The 21,378-nt window shown below is 40.9% G+C and overlaps 1 protein-coding gene across 4 annotated transcripts; it reads right to left on the reverse strand.

Moving 5' to 3' along the window:
• Positions 1-1,025: 1,025 nt before the first annotated feature.
• ZNF365 (zinc finger protein 365) lies at positions 1,026-21,378 on the reverse strand. 4 transcript variants are annotated; one of them, XM_020793198.3, is made up of 5 exons: positions 21,086-21,370; positions 17,083-17,818; positions 9,172-9,352; positions 5,136-5,173; positions 1,026-3,451 (listed from the first exon to the last, which is right to left on the reverse strand). In XM_020793198.3, exons 1-5 carry the CDS (start codon positions 21,360-21,362, stop codon positions 3,202-3,204), a joined length of 1,482 nt encoding a protein of 493 aa, XP_020648857.3. In that variant the 5' UTR covers positions 21,363-21,370; the 3' UTR covers positions 1,026-3,201. The 4 variants fall into 4 exon arrangements, with proteins under 4 accessions (XP_020648857.3, XP_020648855.3, XP_020648856.3 ...); XM_020793196.3 differs by having other exon boundaries at positions 1,026-3,454; positions 21,086-21,366; XM_020793197.3 differs by having other exon boundaries at positions 1,026-3,454; positions 21,180-21,224.

Below are 21,378 nucleotides of genomic sequence, written 5' to 3' on the forward strand. Positions count from 1 at the left end.
TGAACGCTTCTGGACAAACAGAGGAGCCATATTTGCTGGCTGTGGCGAAAAACAAATCTTTAAAAATCTCCACAGACTCCGGAGGTCCCCATCACCGCTTTGAGTCCTCAAAGAATCGAAATCTAATGTTGTGAACAAATACTATTATTGAATGATAGCATTTGTACAATAGCAGCCAAATGCATTCACTGGTGCCACTAGGAAGACAAGGAAACACAGGTCTAGTCCTCACTGAGGCAACACATTTGTGTTTGCCCTGTGCTAGTTTAGACAGAGGTAAAGCTCTTAGGAATGAATGGCTGCGGTCCTTGTTTTTGGAAGGGAAGCTGAGCCTACTGCTTGCTTCTGAGGACAGTGGTGTGCGACGGCAGCAGGAACCAGTAAGCAGTAGACGATGGCAGTGTGGCAGGTAGGCAATGGGGGACGGTGGGGGAGCAGGGGGGCAATGGCAGGAGCATGTAGGCAGTAGGGGGGCAGAGGCCAGGCCCACTGCTTCTGAGCATGCGCAGAGGCAAAGGCCTGCTCCGGGAAGGGAAGCCAGAACTGCTGCTTCTGAACATGCTCATGCACATGTCCTCTCCCAGCCTTCATCCAAGACTTGGGACTCAAACTCGAGGCCTGGGACTTGGGAACAAAGACTTGACTCAACTCTTGTTACCAAAGACTTGGGACTCTGATCCAAAGATTTACCAACATCCCTGAATTTGTTTCGCCTCCTTCAAAAGCTGCGTTGGTGTGCCATCAATACATCCTTTTCTGTCTCCTGAACTGCCCACCATTCATCTTCAGCAGATGATGCCAACAGTTTGAGAGAATTTTCCCCCACCCACCTTTTCCACATCATTCTTGATATGATGCCACCCTGCCTTGCTTCCTTTACCCACTTTTTTATTTTGAGCCCCCCAAAAATTCCCTTCTCACAGGGGAATTGTTTCAATCTCTTAAACATATTATTTCAGTGCTTTTCTGTACTGCCTTACCATATCCTATATGCTTCTAACATGACAGTGTTACATGTGGAGCAGTTCTTTTTTTCCTTTAACAATTTGTGGGGAGTGTTCCACTGTGTGAGTTCTTCACCTGTATTTGGAAGTGGTGCTACCGCAGCACAGTGGGAACTAGGACATATCCTTGCTTTCTCTAGCATACATAACCTTTAATCCTCTGCGGGGAACAAACCTCATTCTATATGTGACAGGTACGGTCATGAACTGTATGGGAAAACAAACCATGGCATAGCATTCAAGGCCAGTTCCAGGGATGAACTGGAACTGAACCAGGGGGTGCCAAGATGAGTTTACAATCTGTAGTTTTTTTCTTTAATGTACTGTCTGCAATGAGCTAGGGCTGCAAAAAGGAGGTGTCCATAAATTTCCCCCACCCCAAAGTTCTGCAAGTTGCTTGAGTATTAACTTTAAAAAAAATTCCTTCCTTTTGTTTTCAAAGTATGTTTCTTGTTTGATTTCCAATTCACGAACAATCTGAAATTGTTTAATGATTGAAGATCATTAATATAATATATAAATTCAATGTGGATGTTGTTGGCAAGGCGCATGGCTTTGGGGCCGGGAAACTTCCGTTTGAGGTCTTCATTGAGTTGCGAAGGTCCCTAGCTATCACTGGCCTAATCATTCTGCCTCTGCTCACCTTAGGAGGAGAAAACAAACAAGCTTCTACATAAACTCCTTGGAGGAAAGGCAATATACAAATATGAGATACATAAAGAGCTGCATTTGCACTGGCCTTCAAAGCAGGGCCAGCTAGACCACTAAGCAAAATGATGCAGTCAATTAAGGCAGCAGATTTGGGTTGTTATGCAGGGACAGAGAACAGCTATTGATTTAATATTTTACTGCTTGGGACAGAGAAAGATCCTTGTAGGATTTTGTATCTCATGTACCCCCAAAACATAGCTGGCTCTGGGTACTATGCAACCTAGACAATTTGGGGAGGGGCGCATTTTCTGGTATAACTTAGGCAGGGACTGGTTTAGGCTGACCCTGCTTCATGGCGCAGAACTAAGTCCCAACGGTGCTCTCCTGCAGTGCTATCTGCATCACTGGAAGAAGCAGACTGCAATAACCACAGGAAGGGAACTGAGGCTGAGTCCCAAGCCTTCCTCCCACTGATAATCTCCTGCTGTCTGCACAGATCAGCACCGTTTTCTCCCAGCAGGCAAATGCAGGAACCGCTCTAACACAAGCCACTGCTTGTTTGGTCACCCAGGGAACACAGCTTCCAGCTGCTGTCAGACAAGTCCCCCACACACCTATCTTAGGGGGCAAGAGGTGGGGAGGGGGTTACTTAGATTGCTCACCGTTGCGGGGTCCTGCAGACACACCATCATGCTCTTTGTGCCTTGTGAATAAAAGAACACACTCTGTTCAGAGTAGGTTTATCTCAGTGGCAGGGAAACAAATCTGTAGATGGTTTGCACTGTGTACATCTCCCATTTTTCCTTTTATTTGACCCTCCTGGGTAAGGCATCTGAGACCTGGAAATCCAGAAACTGTGGAATCACAAACCTCTCAGCTTATTCCTGATTTATTAATTCCACCATAAATGAAAGAGAGTGAATTTATCAAGTTGCCAGGTAGAAGGGATTCCTCTGACTTTAAGCAGCAAACAGACTTACAACAAAGTGTCACCTGCCAAAACTAGTATCCAGGGTGATGATGCTCCAAACAGATACACAACAGACTGAAAGGCTGAGTAAGCTCTTGCAAAAGAAAGAAAGAAAGAAAGAAAGAAAGAAAGAAAGAAAGAAAGAAAGAAAGAAAGAAAGAAAGAAAGAAAGAAAGAAAGAAAGAAAGAAAGAAAGAAAGAAAGAAAGAAAGAAAGAAAGAAAGAAAATAAAGTGCCATCTCACATAAACAACCAAAGTGCTGGAAAAGAAGCAGTTAATAATTTATGCAGGAATATTATCTATTAAATATATCAAGTCATTGCCCAAGTGAATTCGGAAATATATAGTGATTAAACCGTGGTTGCAACACTAGGTGCATCTATTTAAGAGAAATACATCCTGCTGATTTCAATGGTGCGGACTTTCAAGTAGGCATGCACAGCCTTGTGCTCTTGTCCTCTACAGGTGGTAGCTTAGTGCTACCAAAGCATAAACTATATGTCTGTAAATACTGTAGTTAGATTAGATACATATATACGTTTCTTTCTATATATCTTTATAATGTACATGGTCTCTTAATAGTGCTGTTTGCTTTTTTTACTGATTTTGGATTTTGCGTTAACCTTTCGGGCAGCATTCATCGCGTCCCCTTTCTTCTGAGGTCTCCAAATGTCCCTTGAGCAGTCAACAGGTTCATAAAACAATTTTATGGGATGCGCACAGATTTTGTCCTCCTTGGCTTTCTTTAGGTGCATCCGTCCTTTCTGGAAAGAGTGAGGTTTCACATCAGGGGTGTTGTAGAAAGCATGCTGAGCTCCTCGGCTGCTGCTAAGAAGGAAGAGAAAAGCAAGATCAAACTTAAGGAGAACCTGGTAAATCTAGCTTAACTGATGTATACTTTGAGCAGCACATTGCCAGTAATATTACTTGACAATGTTTGGAAAGTTACTTTAAAAGTAACTTAGTTGAAGAGCAAAATTAAAGCAATTAATTGCCATTATAGTTACATAGGTAGAAGTAATCCTTATTTATTTTGTTTTGTTTAAAGTACCTGCCACCTACTTCCTAAAAAGGTGGCTTATAAAAGCTAAAACAATAAATTGTTCCAATATAAATAAATAATTAAACAAATATAATATTAAAATCAGTAGATAGAAACAGTAAAAAAAATTAAAAGATAACATCAGCAATGAAAATACAAAAGTTCAATTTAAAATGCCTTTACTTTTCTATTTCCCCAAAAGCAACTTAAACCATTATTTTTCAATTACTGTTCAAAAACAACAGCCGGTATTCTGTTCTGTAGCTTGAATAGTATGAAGGAATGTTGTCACCAGGAGTGGCAGATTCCCATTAATGGAAGAATTCTTGCTTTGATTTTGGGTTATGCACATTGAGTTGAAGTAGTGCACAACCCTGAATTGAAGCAGGGGCTCTATAAATAGTGGCCACCCACTGCTCGCATTGATGTCACTTCTGGTGCACTGGCAGAGCTGTGAAACATCATACTGGCCAACATACAACACTGAAGCCACTGGCCTGCAACACAAAATGCAGTCTCTCTTGAATCCAGTTTGTCATCATGCCAACAAACATCCAAACAAGGCAGAAGCATAAAGCATAGCCAAACTAGCACTTGGACTACATACTATTCTTCCTTCACCAAGGGTGTGACTATACTTTGCTGAAATTTGATTCACAGCCTGTATTATGTCTGAAATTGCAGTCTGTGCTCACATAGGAGCCATCAATTGATTTGGGAGTTCACCTTTCATACCAGATACAATGCAATTCACCTTCCAGCCCACAGCCCTCCCTTCTTTCCTTCCTTCCTCTGGTCCCACCTCTGCTGATCATTCTTGCCTCTGCCAATCTGATTGAGAACTGACAAGGGTGTAAATACATGAAATAATAATAACGATGACCCAACAATAAAGTGATAGGGTGATCTAGCATTAATCTTATGTATGTGGGAAATTAAAAAACAAATTAAAAAATTCGGAGGACAACTGGAGGAGAGGAAAGAATGCAGGGGCATGCACCTCCAGTCCCAAACATCACGCCCAAACTGCCCCCGTCACTGAAACACTACCTACAAACTAGTCCCTGTCTTTGCAAGAACACACCACAACTAACTACACAGGGAAAAGCCTGTTCAAATCATTCTGGCTTGAAAAAGTAGAAGCCCTTTGTGGCAAAAACAAAAAAACCCAAAACACATGCTTTGGGAGCTAAAAGGGCTGGATCCATTTAAATCAGTCTTTGCATTATGTGGTCATAAAAATACTTCCAATTCACTCATTTTATACATCTAAAAGCAAATAAAATGTTACAAAACACTGTAAAAGGAGTTTTTTCTTGTTAAGGTACAGCTGTAATGTAATGTATTTACTCCACCATTATTGGGAAAAAGAATTAATTCCAAGCAGCTAGCTAATTGCTACTAGTTACTTCTAAACTCTGATCAGCAACATTGTTGTTTATAAAGGATATGAAATGACATACATACAGGCATCTAGGCTTCTTACTGGATGACATATCTGTAAACTAAAAAACAATAACAGAAGTATATTAGTCATATTGACACAAAGAAATGCAAAACAGGTCATCTTTAATTTATTAATTTTCTTATGCAACCATCTCAGCCATGTCTACTCAAAAGTGAATCTCAGTGGGCTTAATCAGGCATATTTCTGGGGCACAGGATGGCAGCCTAAATTACTGTTAGTGACTGAAAGATTGCCTCCTATTTCGATAACTACCTAGATACAAAACCAAAGTGCACTCCTGCAACAAAGACAATCCAGACTTCGAAGATCCTGTCTGTGAATGCTGACCTACCCTCATTTCATGCATATGAATAAAGGTTATTTTTACTTATCATAAAACTACACCCAGGTGGGGCTATAAATGTACTTTGACAAATGCATTTTATTTCTTTAAAGCAAAATAACCATCAGGGTATTCAGATACTCCCAGAAATTTCCATGAAGGCAGCACTTCCTGGATTTGTTAGATGTTTACCACCTGCCATTTCCAACAGAATCCATTAATGCATGACAGTACACTTTTGCTAAAGAAATTAATGAATTCACATTCTGCAGCCTATATAATATTCCAACTCTATGTACCTTGGCTCATAAATGAAATGACGTTTGTTCCCGGGAAAGCATGTCTGAGATCGCACACCACAAACTGGCATTTTTACTTTTAAAACTATATGATTTATTCTGCAAGGTTTACCATTCTGCATCATTTAATTCTAGTTTTACTGTTCAGGAATAGCATCAGTGAACAGTACCAGAGTGCTAAAATTTCACCAGGCAACATCAACACATTTTCAAACCCATCTTTCTAGCCATAAGGGCTAGAAACTCAGTTTTTGGTTGAGCTTAAAATTCACAAGGAGGCAAATACTGTACGTATTAACTCAAAAAGTCTTTGTTTCTAAGAAAATTCTCTTCTTTCCTACCTGGTTGCAGTGGTTAAGTGCTGCAATAAATAACATGCTGAGCAAAAGGACTTTACAAGTGTTTATAATCCCATGGTCCCTATTTAACAGAATCCCATGGATTGTCACAAGGTCATGTATCTGAATTCTCTGTCATATATTTTAGAAGTGTTGTTCAGCTGATCCAATAAAATATATCACCATATTCTTATTTTAAATAAAAGTCTCCAGGGCATTTACCACCACTATGTTTTTCATTTGCTATTTTACATCTCCTGGACGAATTATGAGTCATGGCTCATTTGGAGCACTGTTATACCAAGTGGAACATTGATGCATCCTCAATTATCACATTTCTTTACTTATCCTTGTTTATTGCTACCTTACTTTTAATATGGGTATCACATGCTTCAGATGAAATCAAGCTGTGAACTAGTAATCATTCTTCTCTTGCTGAGACTATAAGACTATATGATTTTTTTTAAAAGGTAGCATTGCCTACAGGTGCACATGTTCATTTTCAATCCTGCTGTTACCTCCAATTAAATAGATTTTGTTTGCATATAAATATTACTTAAATCTGCAAAACCTTTTAATCAGGAACCATGATGGGAGTTTAGATGACTTTAAAAGAGGGCTAGTAAAATACATGCACGGTAACCCCAAACACCAGTTATAGGAGTACAAAATCAGAAGGCAGCTACTGCCCTCATGTTCTGTTTTTGGGCTTCCCATCACCAGCTGACTGCTTACAGTGGTAAGCTGGGTTTGATAAAACTTTAGTCTGATCCAGCACAACCTTTCTCATGTTCTTTTGGCACAGCAAAAGTGAACGTATGCATACTCAGGCATCGGTAGCTCAGTCTAGGATTGGCAGGCTGCAACCTATCTTTAAATTATATATGCGAAGGCTTTCACAGCCGGGATCTAATGGTTGAACATGGCCAAAGAGCCCGAAAAACCCACAACAACCATTATCTTTAAATTATTTGACAGACTGAAGACTCAGGACGTATCATTAGAAATGGGAATTCCTTGAGCGCTGAAAGCATTTGATTGTTATTGTAAAAGCTTTTCACATCTATTGTAACGTGTAAATTAGCTTGCTTTGTTTGGTTATTGGGCATCAGGGTGATGAGTTTTGTATCCAAGTCCAATTTTTCACAGACAAAGTTCTGTTGCGTTATATCTCTTGAACACTAATTTCCACTTCTATTGATATGTTATTTGTGATGAATAATTTGGCCAAAAGCAATAGTTCCTCCCATCTACCTTTCCCTCAGTTTATTTGTCTACACTACCCCCCATCTGGTGGGCCACACACCCAAGAGTGCACGAGACTTACCATAAGTGAGGGATGGAGTCAGAAATGGCCAGAGGAAAAATGGGGCAGGGCCCCTAACAGCTGCTATATTACCTGCTATTAAGGGGTGATTTTACCAATCCCAGCCCCAGCCCCCTAATGAATTTATTTATTTATTTATTTATTTATTTATTTATTTATTTATTTATTCATTCATTCATTCATTCATTCATTCATTCATTCATTCTATTTGTACCCCACCTATCTGGTCAGAATTTCCATGGCCAGGCAGGGCCAAACGTATGTATTCACTTTCTAATCTTTTTCAGCTATCTTTCTCCGCAGAATGGTACCAAGAGAAACATATAAGAAGTCCTAATACAGCTCCTGCCTGAACAAGCATGGATTTAGATTCCCCCCCCCAATGAATAATAAAGATTTAATTTTACTTAGAAAAACAGCACTTAATCAGTGAAACAATAAAATAATTAACCAGTATGGCTGGATAGTTCAGAGATTTATGTTTGTGGCTGTGGAGCCAGAGGTTGGGACTTCACTTTCCCACTGTGATTCTGGGAGAAGATCCAGAGTGTGTAGCCATGGGCAAGCTGTAGAGTCCCAGAGTGCCCCCAGAAGAAGGGAGTGGTAAGCCACTTTTGAGTACTCTCTCCATAGAAAACCCTGAAAAGGGTCGCCATAAGTCAGAATCAACTTGACAACACACAATTTTTATTAATGTTATTGTGTTTCTATACAGAATGCAGTGTAATGGAACTAGTGAGGGACCAGTGCAAATCCCTGCCTAGCCACTGGAGGAGTGATCAGAATGGTAAAATCACTTCTTAAATATCTCACTTGCTTTGAAAGCCCCATTAGGGCTACTACAAGTTGGTTCTGACCTGATGGCACATAACTCATAGCACACTTCTAGGCACATCCTAGAATGCTTGTGTTTAACCTTGTGTTTGGGATAAAGTTATCTGAAGGACTGTTAGCATAAGATAGCTGTATATGGTACTCAACCAAGGGGAGTCCTCTGTTTGAAGGACAGTTAAAAGCCCATAGAGACCAAAACAGGAGAGCACTGGCTGATATACAACAGGCTTCACCACCTCCCATAAACCACACAGAGAGGATTACGCTGGATACACCTTCACAACATGAGGGCCAAACTATGCCTGACAGTTCCATGATTAGAGGAGAAATTTCTTAGAGGCTGAGAATGTTTGTCACATCAGAAACTTCCCACACCTTCTATAGTTTACAAATTGGCCTGCTCCACTTTGTGAAAAATCATTAGGTGGTTTCCTTTAGAGTAACTTCATTTCCAAGTACATTACTCAACTGCAAATGTCTACCTGATCTCTGAAATGCTAAGATTTCAGCTTGTAATTATGGGTCTTTGGTAACAAATTGTCTGACCCTCAGCAATCCTCTTATTATGAAATGTATCAGCAACTATTCATAGCAACTACTGATTATGTGGCTCTGAGGTTTAGAGCAAACTTTGCCAGCATCCTCCAGATGTGCTGTACTATGGTGTTCATATTCCTCGCCAATACGTCCGTGCTGGATAAGAATGATGCCAACTCCAGTCCAACACACATGTGGAGAACATCATTTGGGAATGGCTAAATAAAATATAACATGTTACCAAAATATTAAAATTAAAATGCAGTATGCAGAGCAAATTGTATTCATTCTGATTACATACGATCATGTCAAAATACTGCTTATGCTTTCCTGCTACAGTGGAGGGACAAAGTAGTAAAATGGTCATTTCCTCCTTACCATGTGCTCATGGACATCACTGTAGTTGTCCATGGTTTGCTGATTCTGATAATATTCCAACTGCTTTTCTGCCAGATCAACCCGCTGCAGCAGATTCTCAATGAAGTGCTGGAGTCTTGCCTTACCCCGAACCTCTTTCTCAGCAGCCTCCTCCAGGAAGTGATTAAATGTAAATACTTCTCTGCCATGACAAGAAAGAAAGAAAGAAAGAAAGAAAGAAAGAAAGAAAGAAAGAAAGAAAGAAAGAAAGAAAGAAAGAAAGAAAGAACCACTTTAGTTGTAATTGTCATTGTAAAGAACAATGGTGTTTCCTTGTGGTATGGATGATGTGCTAGCTTTAAAACTGCAAATATTTTTGCCTCCACTACAGGTATACTCATGTGTGAGATGGAGTACTAACCTTGCCAGGACCATATATATATATATGGTCCTGGCAAGGTTAGTACTCCATCTCACACATGAGTATAGCTGTATACTCATATATATAACCAAAAAGTATATATATAACCAAAAAGGCAAGCAGAACTGATTCATCTTCCCTTCATAAGGCACTCATGAAGGAAATTGTCCTGCAGAAGGGAAAATAAGTTGCTCAGTGGCGAGATGGCTGTTTTACCCTTTTGGAAGAACAACTTGACAAACTGTTGATCAGTTAGGGCTTTCCCCCCAAAAAAACTGAGTAATATGTATGGGTGGTTTTATTCAGAGTGCAATTAATCCTACTTCTGTCTACTCGGAAGTAAACCACACTAAGTTCAGTGATACTTGTTAGGTAAATGTAGTTGTCATTAATAATTTTATATCATTTATGTTTTATATACTTTTTTTAAAATTTATGTTGTACACTGGCCAAAGTAGCAGTTTGCTAGATGGGCAGTGTATAGGTTAATTGACGGACTGATTAAACAAATAAATAAAATATGAGATTGGCATCACATTTAGAAAGAATTTAAAAATCCTACTTTAGTTTGTACAGCCCAGCTGCCTTCTGCTGTAACACTATTAATTTAAATAGATTTTACTTCATTGTGAGAATAAACCTGAACATTTCCCACAAGAAAAATGGGCAGTTTTCACGCAAATAACTTGGTCAGAAACCTCTGTAGCCTAAGCATTAGAAAGGATTGCCCACTATAGATATTGCCATAAATGCAAAATCTGCTGTTGGAAGAACATGTCTATGAACTACAGTATTTCATGAATAGTAGCTTATGGAGACAAGCTATGATGATGGAAAGATATCAAGATAACATCCTGATTATGCTGACCTGATCAGAGAAAAAGTTTGTTCACTTTGTCCTATAACTCCTCCACCCTTGTTAAAGAGGGAGAGTTGTTTTCCTTTAATTTCTGCCAAGTTCTTGCAGGTCCCAGAATGACTATAAAATCCCAGTGGGGAGGGAAAGTGGGTTACATAGCCCAGGTCTTCTTGATTATGCTTTTTTGAGGATGATGCCATATGCCCGATGGGAATCCAGATATCATGAGGGCATATACTGTACTTGCTTGCTTTTGCATGATAATCTACTGCATGCTTAAAGAGCTGTAAACCTATTTTCATCACACAATATTAATCTTTCCAATACCATATAGAAAAATGAAGTTTAACCGGCCGTTTTTTGTTTATAGCAGCAAGACACACAAATATGGTACTAACGTGCATGGTTTAACATGGATATCTTACAAGCTTCACTAGGCAAACCTATACCTAAGAAATGTACCACTGGCTCAAAGGCAACCAAGCCATGTATGAATGCAGGAACCAACCTCCACGCGTGACCCTTGCTCTCCCCTCACTCCTACCTCTTCTTCTCTTTCATTTTGAGCAAAGTGCTTCTCAAAGTACAGATGCATATTTTATCAACAATTTATAAGTCACATTTTATCAACAATTTATAAGCCACGTTCTTACACTGCTGGTACATATACACTGTTTCACTTGCTCTCAATATCTACCACATGTTGGCTTTTTTCCTACATTTCTGTCTCACCTATACAGTACTGCACTCTTTAAGATGTCAGGAAAAAGAGGGATTACATCTCCCTTTTCCCTCTCCTCTCCTTAAACCACAAACAGCACAAGAACTTGGCTCCAGCCTGGGTCTGTAATGCATTCTGGGACATCATAATTGGCCAACAAGGACTTGCTATTGAATTCTCAATGGATTTCTTTTCCAGAATGCAACCTCTAAACCCCAGCGCAGTGCTTGGCAAGAACAAGGAAGGTAACCAAAAGCCAAAGGGAATCAATAATGTTCGCAGTACACAATTTGCTTGGCTTTAGATGTCCGCAACGTTCCTTCAAAAAAGAAACACATTGACTTCTTATTCTTGTGCAGGTCAGTATTAAAAACAGTTCCTTTTACAGAGAGTCTGGAGATGAAAAGTGGCCACCTTAACAATGTTTTAACATTGACGTTTGAATTTTTGCATGAGCAGCATAAACTTGTAATTTCAGAAATGTTGCTTTTGGAGGATTTTGTGTGTGTGTGTGTATGAGAGAGAGAGAGTTTTCTCGCTGCGTGTTTTGTTTTTTGTAGGTCTGAGGCCATTTTTGATGATGAATAAATGGCACTGAAAATAATGTGTCAAAATCAAGTTATGTTGCTCATTACTCACAAATAATAAGTCCTAGAAAAGCAACCATAACAAATTATATCTTACCACCCCCTTTCTTTAAAAAACAACAATTACAAATGCTGCTTTTTGTTCAATTCCAAATAAATGTCATCATAATGGTCATCAACAGAGGCACATTTGAAACAGGATGAGAAATTGGAAATGATAAAAATTAGGTTGGCCAGAGTGTGGTAGAAGTCATACTAATGAATATTTTTGTGTAGAATTGCAGTCTACATGGATGCAATCCGGGGAGAGGGGAAAATTAATCCTGGGGAAGGAAGAAATTAATAAAATAAGGTGCAACAAAAACTACTGTCCTAACTGTGCAATTCTGTATATTCCTATGCAGAAGTTGGTCCCAGCCAGTTTAATGGGCCTCCCTCCCAGGTAAAGTATAAAGAGGATTGCAGCCTCACATATGGCATTGCCAAATTTTCCCCCTGAATCTGCATCAATTTATTTATCCTCTTTCAGATGATGCTACTTGAATACTGATTTATATCATGGCAGCTAAAACGGTATCCAGTTGCTCCCCAAATGGAGCTCAAATACCTGGAACTCTCTTTAGCACCAAACCTCAATGCATGTATCTGCACGTACACACAAGCCCTTACACAAGAGTCTACCAAAGAGATTCTTTCACTATTTCAAAATATTGTAGTGGTGTTGTAAATATCTCTCAGCATCTGGCATGGGTGAGATTTGCTCCTTGACACCCAAAAGGGGACATATATTTTTTGTCCCTGGAAAAGAAATTATTTTCTGCTTTCAGCCCTTTCAGCCACAGTTTTTTAAACATACAAATGTATACAATATTCCTTTGGGAAGGCAGGGGAACTAGTAAGCCTTGTGATAGATACACAAACTTTGAAGAAATTCTGTTGTTACTTCTTCCTACCACTCTCCTGCTTCTTGTGTATACTGTAAGTACTGTGTCTGGTATTTGCACTTTGTAGAAGCAGACACGTGGTGTAAGATTATTTGTCGGTTTGGAGTGGGTGTGACTTGTCCCAGAGACTGTGAAAAGAAAGCCCTGTCTCCAGGTATTGTCGCACTGCAACTTCCCTTAACTCTGAGCAGCACAGCTAAGGGTCAAGAAAACTGGATACTGCCGTCGAACAGTATCTAGAGAGCCACAATTTTCCCTCTGATGATACATGGCTTACTCTCATTGCTGGAACACTTATAGCCAATCCTTGGCCCTGTTCACTTGAAAGTAAGTCTCACTAAATTCAGTGGGAGCATCTCCAGTTAAGGCTGTTTAGATTATTGCCCTGACCTTCAGATCTAGCATGCTTGTCAATTTTTTTTCAATAACATCATTCATCTACCTAAAACACCTCGAGGTACTGTGAACTGCCTGTGCATGGTCTGAGAATATTAACTAGTACAGGGCCACAGTCTTTAAGCCATTTGCTCCAGATTCCTTTATCTTGTGTCAACAAGAGTGTCAGGGAATGGGCAATCGGAGGATTGCAGCTTTAAGTAGTTCACATATAAATAATGTATCAGCAATTACTACATTTTTAATGAATACAACATGAAAGTATTTTTAGATGAGCTGGAACTGCCAAGATGATTTTGGAATCCATTATGGATGCCAGTAGGAAAACAAGTTATGATTCTTTCCTAGCGTAACATTTCATTTGCAACTCACTGCTGAACTGGTGGAGAGGAGGCTTGGAAACAAAGCCTTTGCATTGTTACCTCCAGTCCAGAAGCCAAACCCAGCAAGATGGAGTTTAGACCCTAAGCTTTTAGAGCACAGAAGCCTTGCCCTTATTAAAAGGTTTGTTAAAAACGTGCAGCTAACAAATATGAATCTTTCAGACAATAGCCAGAATCTTATTAGTGTTTGTGTAAGGTTTGTATAACTTGCCTCAGCTAACCACAGCTGATTGATAAGGTGCCTGGATATGTCTTGGGTACATATGCCTAATAAGACAATCAAGCTGCATCCAGGCATCTTGATAATTAGTTACAATTAGCTGTGACACAATCTGCAGACACCAACAGGATTCTGGCCTATGCCAGGAACTGAATTTGTACATTCTGATTCATGCCTTCTTCTTCACTATGGTAAAAGGATCTGTGCACCTAGGCAGAAATGGCAGTTTTCTGGGCTACCTCAATTAAGCTCCCAAAGATCAAGGGCCCAGCTATCTCAGAGACTGCCTGTCTCAAGATAAACCTCTCCATTTTATTAACACCACCAGAAGATACTTTTTGATGGCACCTTGGCAACTTGCAGAGGATTCACAACGAAGTGTTCTGTCCCCATGCCAGTCCCAAACTTTGGAACACACGTTCCTTGGAGCTGGAATGGCAGGGAGTGGGGGGGGGGACTCTCATAAATTTCTATTTTCTTGCCAGGAAAACATTCTCAACCTCTTGTCACAGTAATTGAAAAATAACAGAACCGAACCACTTGAATCCACTCCCTTCGATGCTTCATTCAAGATGGTTACTCTTATTGCATTTTCCAATGATGCACATTTTCTGACATGTGCTTTCTTACACATGTATTTGCCATGCAGGGTTGAAACAGGTCAGGATTTACCATATTTTTCTGTGTATAAGACGCCCCCCAATTATCTAATCCAAAATTAAGAAATCTAAGTGGGGTTTATCAAATGTAGGGGGAAAGGGATCAAAGCGCTGCAGGATCACTTTGATTCCTGCTTTCCCCTCCACTTGTTTTTGTTCTCTCCTCAGCTTCCTTCCATGTATAAGATGACCCTCAATTTTTAGTCTAAAGGTTTTAGACAAAAGTATAGTCTTATACATGGAAAAATACGGTACATCCCTTTCCTGGAGGTGTTTCTAGTCCTTATTCTGTGTGTTTAGCAGGGATCAGAACACATGTTTTTAATTTGGCTTTTTAAATTTTATAATTTTTATCTGGAAGTATTTGATTGGAATGAAATTGATTTAAATCATAGTTTAATATATTTTAAAACACTACTTAGCAATACCTGATTTAATTCTGTGATTTTCTTTCTCCCCAAAAGAGCACTGTTGCTTCCTATAACCTTTAGTATTTTGTTTTGTAATCTCCTTGCTCAAATAGATTATATCTCCAACAATCTCCTATTAACTTATATGTCCAGTGTCTATAAGTGTATCTTTTCAGCAAGAAAGAAGGGCTTTACTTTTTTTGTGCACCGTTGCAGTGGGACGACAGCTAATGCTGCTATACTAAATTTTGGTGACTAAAGGAATAAGCACAACTCAAAAAAACTATCAAAAACAGTCCCGGAGATTTCAATTCGTCTTCCATGGACTACTAATATTGTGTTATGTTGAAAGAGGGAGGGTAGAAAAGCTGCAGGAATAATTTCTGTCAGAGTTGGAAAATGAGGCTGATCAGGTATGTTATTTCTCATCACCACGTATTGCTGCTAATAAAGCACGTACTTCTGGAGACACAACCCCAGTTTGAGAACTGTCATTTTTTTTCACCATACATATTTGCTAGATTGGGTATTAGGGGAGACAGAAAGATTAACCTAAATAATCTATGCAGAAACCTATGGAACTCCATAAAATTGGGATACCAATACAATCTATAATTTTTTAAAAATATGAATACAACGGCTGAAATCCTGTTGTACAATTCCATGTGAACAATGGTGATAATGTCATTGGAAGTGGCAAATTTGTATTGATTAAAGGCTTCCTTTAAGGATTTCAGGGTTCATGTGGTTTTATCATATTGGGTGTGAGTTGCGTGTATTCCAAAATCACCCTCAATCAGCAAGAATTTGCTTTCAATCAGCTGTGACTTGCTGCTGTTGTTACTTGAATGCAGATCGGTGAAACAGAATTTTAGCCAATATAAGCAGGCTGGATAGTTCAGTCAGTCAAGTTTCTGGTTGTGGAGCCAGGGTGGGAGTTTAACTCAATTCAATTTTTGAAAAAAGTTTTCAACAATTTGGTTAAAATCATCAACACTTTCTCTCTCATCACCACCCCCTCTCTCCCCCACTTTCATAAAATAACCACCACCCCCACATGGTTTCTATCTTTCTCTCTCAATATTCTCACAGAGAAAGATTCAAAGAGAAACAGTTATGGGACTGCAAAAATCTTGAGAGGTAGAGGTGGTTCTGGCTACGTACTGTAGCCATGTGGCCCCAAAGAGATTACTTTTGAAGGAATACAGCCCTCACCATAATGAAAAAATCCCCATTGCTGCTTAGCCAAGTCCTGTGAATAAAAAACTGGCTATGATCCACAGCCCTGATAGGCTCTGATTCATTCATGGAGCACCATCCTCATAGACATGGCCTTGTTCCCTCCTATTTCATGAAACATTCCTTGGATATGGGGAAGGGCTCCCGCAGTGTGCACCCTGTCATTTTACAATTCCCTCTGAGGCCTCTATTGACACTTTTTGCCATTCTTTGTGTAACAAGGGAAAACATTAGCAGGGGTTGGGGTGTGACCCACCAAGATACGTGGGAAGGCCCAATGACCTCCCTGTCTTTATATGATGGTCGAGTCCCCACCCCTAGTTCAGCTGTGTGATTTGAGCCCTCCTGAAATATGTTGCAGTTTTCAATATGTTTCTAAAAGGCACTATGAATGCAAGATATGGACTATAGAAAGGGGAGAAGGGGGAAAGGCAATAGTGAAAAGGCAATACAGGACAGAAGATACTGGGGAGAAACATGAAGGTTTGGGAATTTTCAGTAGGTGTTGATATACACATTATTATTTTTTTCTCTGTGTACTCTTGAGAACTAGAAACATTATTTCCTGTGAATGGAAAGCCAAGGCTTTTCAGGAAACCAAGTCCTGTTTGGAATCTGTGTGATGATACAAAAAGTAGTGACTGTATCTCAGCATCTCTCTGGCTCTCTCTATTAATATGAGATGGTGTTATTAAACCAGAGAATGCTAGTCCTGTGTCGGAAAGTGTGCTGCAGGTCCCAAAATAGGAGTCACTCTGAGGCAAGCCACATGCTTGCATGCAAATGCTGCCCTATATCCACTCTGATGAGCTGAACACAGAAAACAATACGCTGCTGGAATGACCAGGGTTTCCCCCACCAAGTGCCTTTCAAGTATGCTGCACTGTGAGTCACAAGGGTGGGTAATCATGTTGGGTGGGGAGGATGGGAGCTATAGTCCCATTTATTAAAAATTAGCAACACATATACAAGGCACCAGGATGGGGAAGGCTGATATATACCATGAGACTTGATGTTTCTGTCCTACCATGCTAGACACTGTTGCTTAATAGAGGAAGGCTACCATGGCCTTGCCTCCCATCCTTCCACTTACTCTTCCTTCCTGTGGAGCTCCTCCTCAGACTCCGTAAGCCGCTGCTTCAGCACCGCAATCATCTCAACAGCAACGTCCACCTGCCTGTTAAGAGCCCTCTCCCGCCTCTGCACTTCCTGCTTCTTCTGTGAAAGCTGCACGAAAGCTGCACGAACCTCCAAGAGCTCGGCAGTCTTTTGGGCCAGCTCTTTGGTCAACTTGTCGATCCTCTTTTCTATTGTTTTGTCTACTGCTTCCACCATCCTGTTAAACTTCTCTCTCACGTGGGCCTCGAAGGAGGCTTTGGAGTCTGTGGCTGCCAACCCTGGTTTCGAAATGGGTTCATCGGTGGACTCTCCAGAGGTGTAAGTTGACCCGTAAGATGCGGGCCGTTCAGCTTCCACCTCCAAGGGCTTCCTATTCTTCGCATTCTCTCTCGCCGCATCACAGAAGTTTAGGTAGGATGTCTTTGGTTTCAGGACATTGGGGCTGTCCCCCAGCATCAGAGGCTCTGAGGAGGAAATCAAGTCTGCGTCTTTGAGGGAAGAGAAAAGGTTGCATTTTGTCAGAAGGCTTCTGTCTTCGTAACTGTGGCTGAATTCCAGATGGGCTCTCAAAGACGACAAGGTCCGGAATCGGGTGTGGTCTCCGCATCGTGGGCAACGGAAGGGCATGCAGACACTGACATTTTCAAATGACTCCTGCCATGGGTATCTGCTTTCTTCAAAAGCGTTCTGTTGCATTACTTTCCAAAATCCTGAATAGAAAAAAAAAAAAGGGAGAAAGAAAAGCCAGATTGTTAGATTTCATTAAGGCCAAATGGCCAGCTTTCTTCAAACCAGTACCCTGGGTTAAAAATGCAAGAAACATTTATACAGAACCTCTTTTTTTAGCTGGCCAAAGCACTTCACACAGAAAACAGTTCCTATTGTCCCCTATATGGCTAATGGTGGGAGCTATAATCTAACAGACCTGAGGAGGACTTTGGCAAAAGCTGTTCTTAGCCAAACCGAAGTTTGTGCTAAATGGTTCTCAGATTCTGCAATTATAAAATTTAGGGATTTTACAACTAGAAATCAGCAGTGAATCAGCATGGATAAAAATCAATGATTCTTCTAAATCAAACTGATTTAAATAAATTGTGATTTAAACCGATTTTATGTAAATCAACTCCACCCTACTGTGAATATAAATGAAACTTGTATTTATGTCTCTCTTCATAGTTAATCCCACGATAAATTTTGTGCTCTTGTGAGACTTGGAAACCAAGATGACAATCTTGGAAAAGAAAAAGGAGTGCAATTTGTGGAGAAAAACAGCAACAAGCTTGAATTCATTTGAATCACAGTACATGCTTTAAAAGCAGTAGGTACAGGATTCAACCTCTTGTATATCCGGAGTTTGAAAAAGTTACTTTTTAGGATCACAACTCCTAGAATTTTCCTGCCAGGAAAATGCTTGTAATCCAAAAATTAAATACACAACTTTGTATATGATCAGTAATTAAGTTTTCGGACAGGAGAACTAGATGACATAAAAAACTGATGCTAAAGCAGATAGCACCATGCTAGTAAATTTAACTATATTCCTATGGATACTTGTGTTTAGATTTCCTTTAAAGATGTGGTTTTGAACATGTTGTTGAACTGCAACTCCCTGCAGCTCAGCTGATGATGAACAAGATGAGAATTAGATTCCAGACATATCTGGAGGACCACTATTTGTCCTTGCTATCTGTAAATGTAATTGTCACTGGGACAAAATAAATATGCATCAGATTGGGCTATAATAGTCTGACTCAGTAACAATGAATACTAATGTACTCAGAAATAACATCAAATGTTTACAGAGAGATTTTTTTAAGTGGTTGAAGAAGTAAAATATAACATAGACCTGAAAAAATGTAATGAACTAACATGTGGAGTGAGTACCATGTTCTCTGGACTGAGCCTGTGTTGGCAGAGCCAAAGGACTTGTTAGAGCTAAAATGTTCAGAGGAACACAGAAACACATAAGCATTTGGAAACAAATGGTCCCAAATGACTGCACGCTGTTGTATGCCTCTGCACACTTTTAAAAATTATTTTGCCTTTTTGGTTGAGCTAGGAAGGTATCATCTCAATATGGAATTTCGAATGTATTTTGTGCCAAAATGGCCATCACAGCTTTTGTTCATTAGAGCTAAATACACTGTTGGCAAAAACTGTGATCTCAGCAAAATTGTTTTTCCCCTAGATCAAAACTCCTTTTTTTAGGTACATAAAAGATTAAAGCATAACTATTGTGGATTAGCAGACAGATGTTTTGCGTTACCCAGTTACTCTTTCTGTTGTTGTTCTGTTCTGTAATCAACACTTAGAAAATTCATTACAAGTGCTATTTAAGTCACTGTTTGCATCCACTTTCTCTTGGTCCCTCTCTTGGTATGTACTGTATATAAACCTGTGGTGTCAATACTGTACTCCATGTCTTTGAAGAAATAGCTTGTTATAAAAACTTACATTGAAATAAATCAGCTGAAATGTATACACATGTACCCCTTTCTGTTACAAATGTTGGTAGTTAAATTAATTAAAAGTAGTATTTATGTTTCTTGATGCCCATGAAGATCTGTCTTAGCCTCCCAGTAACTTCCTATCTTTGAAGATTCTCTCCAGAAGCATGCTAATGGGCCTAGATAAATTTAGTATGAGGACAAATCATGCAATGTTCATATTACTGTTCAGCAGGTTTCACCCAGGACAATTGTTGGTAGTGTCCTAAAAGCTGATCAGGAACAGCTGGATGTAGAAGTAATAAATGTGCAGTGGTTATGTAGGTCTCATTTTTATTTTTAGGACCTGATAGTTGTCCCCGTATTCATCACCCTGGACTATGGAAGGAGGGGGGTATATAATAGTACATTAAAAATAAGAATTTCATGCTAGACAGGCAGACTCCATGGCCATGTGCACTCACAGATTTGCTGCTAGCATGTTTTGAGGATGATCTGGGCATGACTGAGCCAAAGTTAAGGGCTTTTGATGGGGCAGTGTCCTTTCCACCGAACTCAACCGGTCTTTAAAGTGCTTCAGACTGGGCCTTTATTCACTCATACGGCTTGCTGATACAAATCACGGGGGAACATGCAAATCAAAGTCTCAGATGACTCCTGGAAATGAATTCAAATTTTGACCCTGCAATGTCACCTTATGAAAAATATTAACACAAGTCCTTTCCTGCTTCTTCTTCATTGAACCTCCAAGAATCCATTAATCATAATGATGATGATAAGCGATAATAGTGTATGACACTTCCATACACCAATGAAGAATGCAAGATAATTTTGGGAAGCTCTAGCCAAAAATAAGCCAGAAGCTCTTTACTCAAATTGCCCTGGCGCGGTAATTTTCCTTGCTGAGCCGCCCTTCCATAGCGGCGCGTCCCTGACATATCCGGGTCAGCAGCAGCGAGGGTGGCTATTAAGTTGGGCAGGGAAACCGGCTCTTCCCCTTCCTTCCCGCCCGCCCCCCTCCCGCATCTCCCTCGTCTATGACAAATCAGTTCTCTCCCCGGAGGGTGCAGAGAGCATACAGCCAGCAAGGTGAAAAGAAGATCAATGCCGGAGATCTGCGGAGGGGAGAAAAAGATGTGCAAAGTCGGGTGGCTGTGTTTCTCTCTCCCCCCCCCCCATTAAAGATCAAAAGGGATTGGAGGCCGGAAGGTGGGTGGGTGGGTGGCTAGAGAACAGCAGGCTGCCTGCTGACATATAGGCAGGGTGGGGTGCTGGGCTCCCGCCTGTGAAGGATGGAGACATTTCGTCCACCCCGCAGATGCCGGGCGGCCAAAGATGCCTCCAAACCCGGCACTGATTTTTGCCTGGATTGGGGATCTGCAGCCCGCCTTGCCTCCGGGCTCCTACAAGGGCGCCCGGCCGGGGCTGCTACTCTGTCTTCACCCCGCCGTCCGTCCCCCGTCCCCCCCCCCCCAACCGGGTCCTCTCTGGCCCCACTCCTGACAGGCATCGGCATCTTCAGCCACCCACCTCGGGCTCCTTCCAGGTCTCCCTCGGTCGCTCCGCTTTCCGCCCAGCGCGCCCTCCGCTCGCCTCCCCGCGCTCCGGGCTGGCAGCGCCTCACCTGACTTGTTGCTGTGGCGGCGGCTGCCAGCGGTGGCGGCGGCGGCGGCGGAGAGTGGGAGCAGTGCTGCTGCTGCTGCTGCTGCTGCGGGGGGAACCGGTTTTCAGCAGAGCCGTAAATCACGCTGAGCCCGGCCGCAGTCACACACAACCACGCGCGCTCACGCCCCCTTCGCCCACGCATTCACACCCACCGGGAA

This window comes from Pogona vitticeps, chromosome 3, assembly GCF_051106095.1.
Source record: "Pogona vitticeps strain Pit_001003342236 chromosome 3, PviZW2.1, whole genome shotgun sequence".
Taxonomy (NCBI): Eukaryota; Metazoa; Chordata; class Lepidosauria; order Squamata; family Agamidae; genus Pogona; species Pogona vitticeps.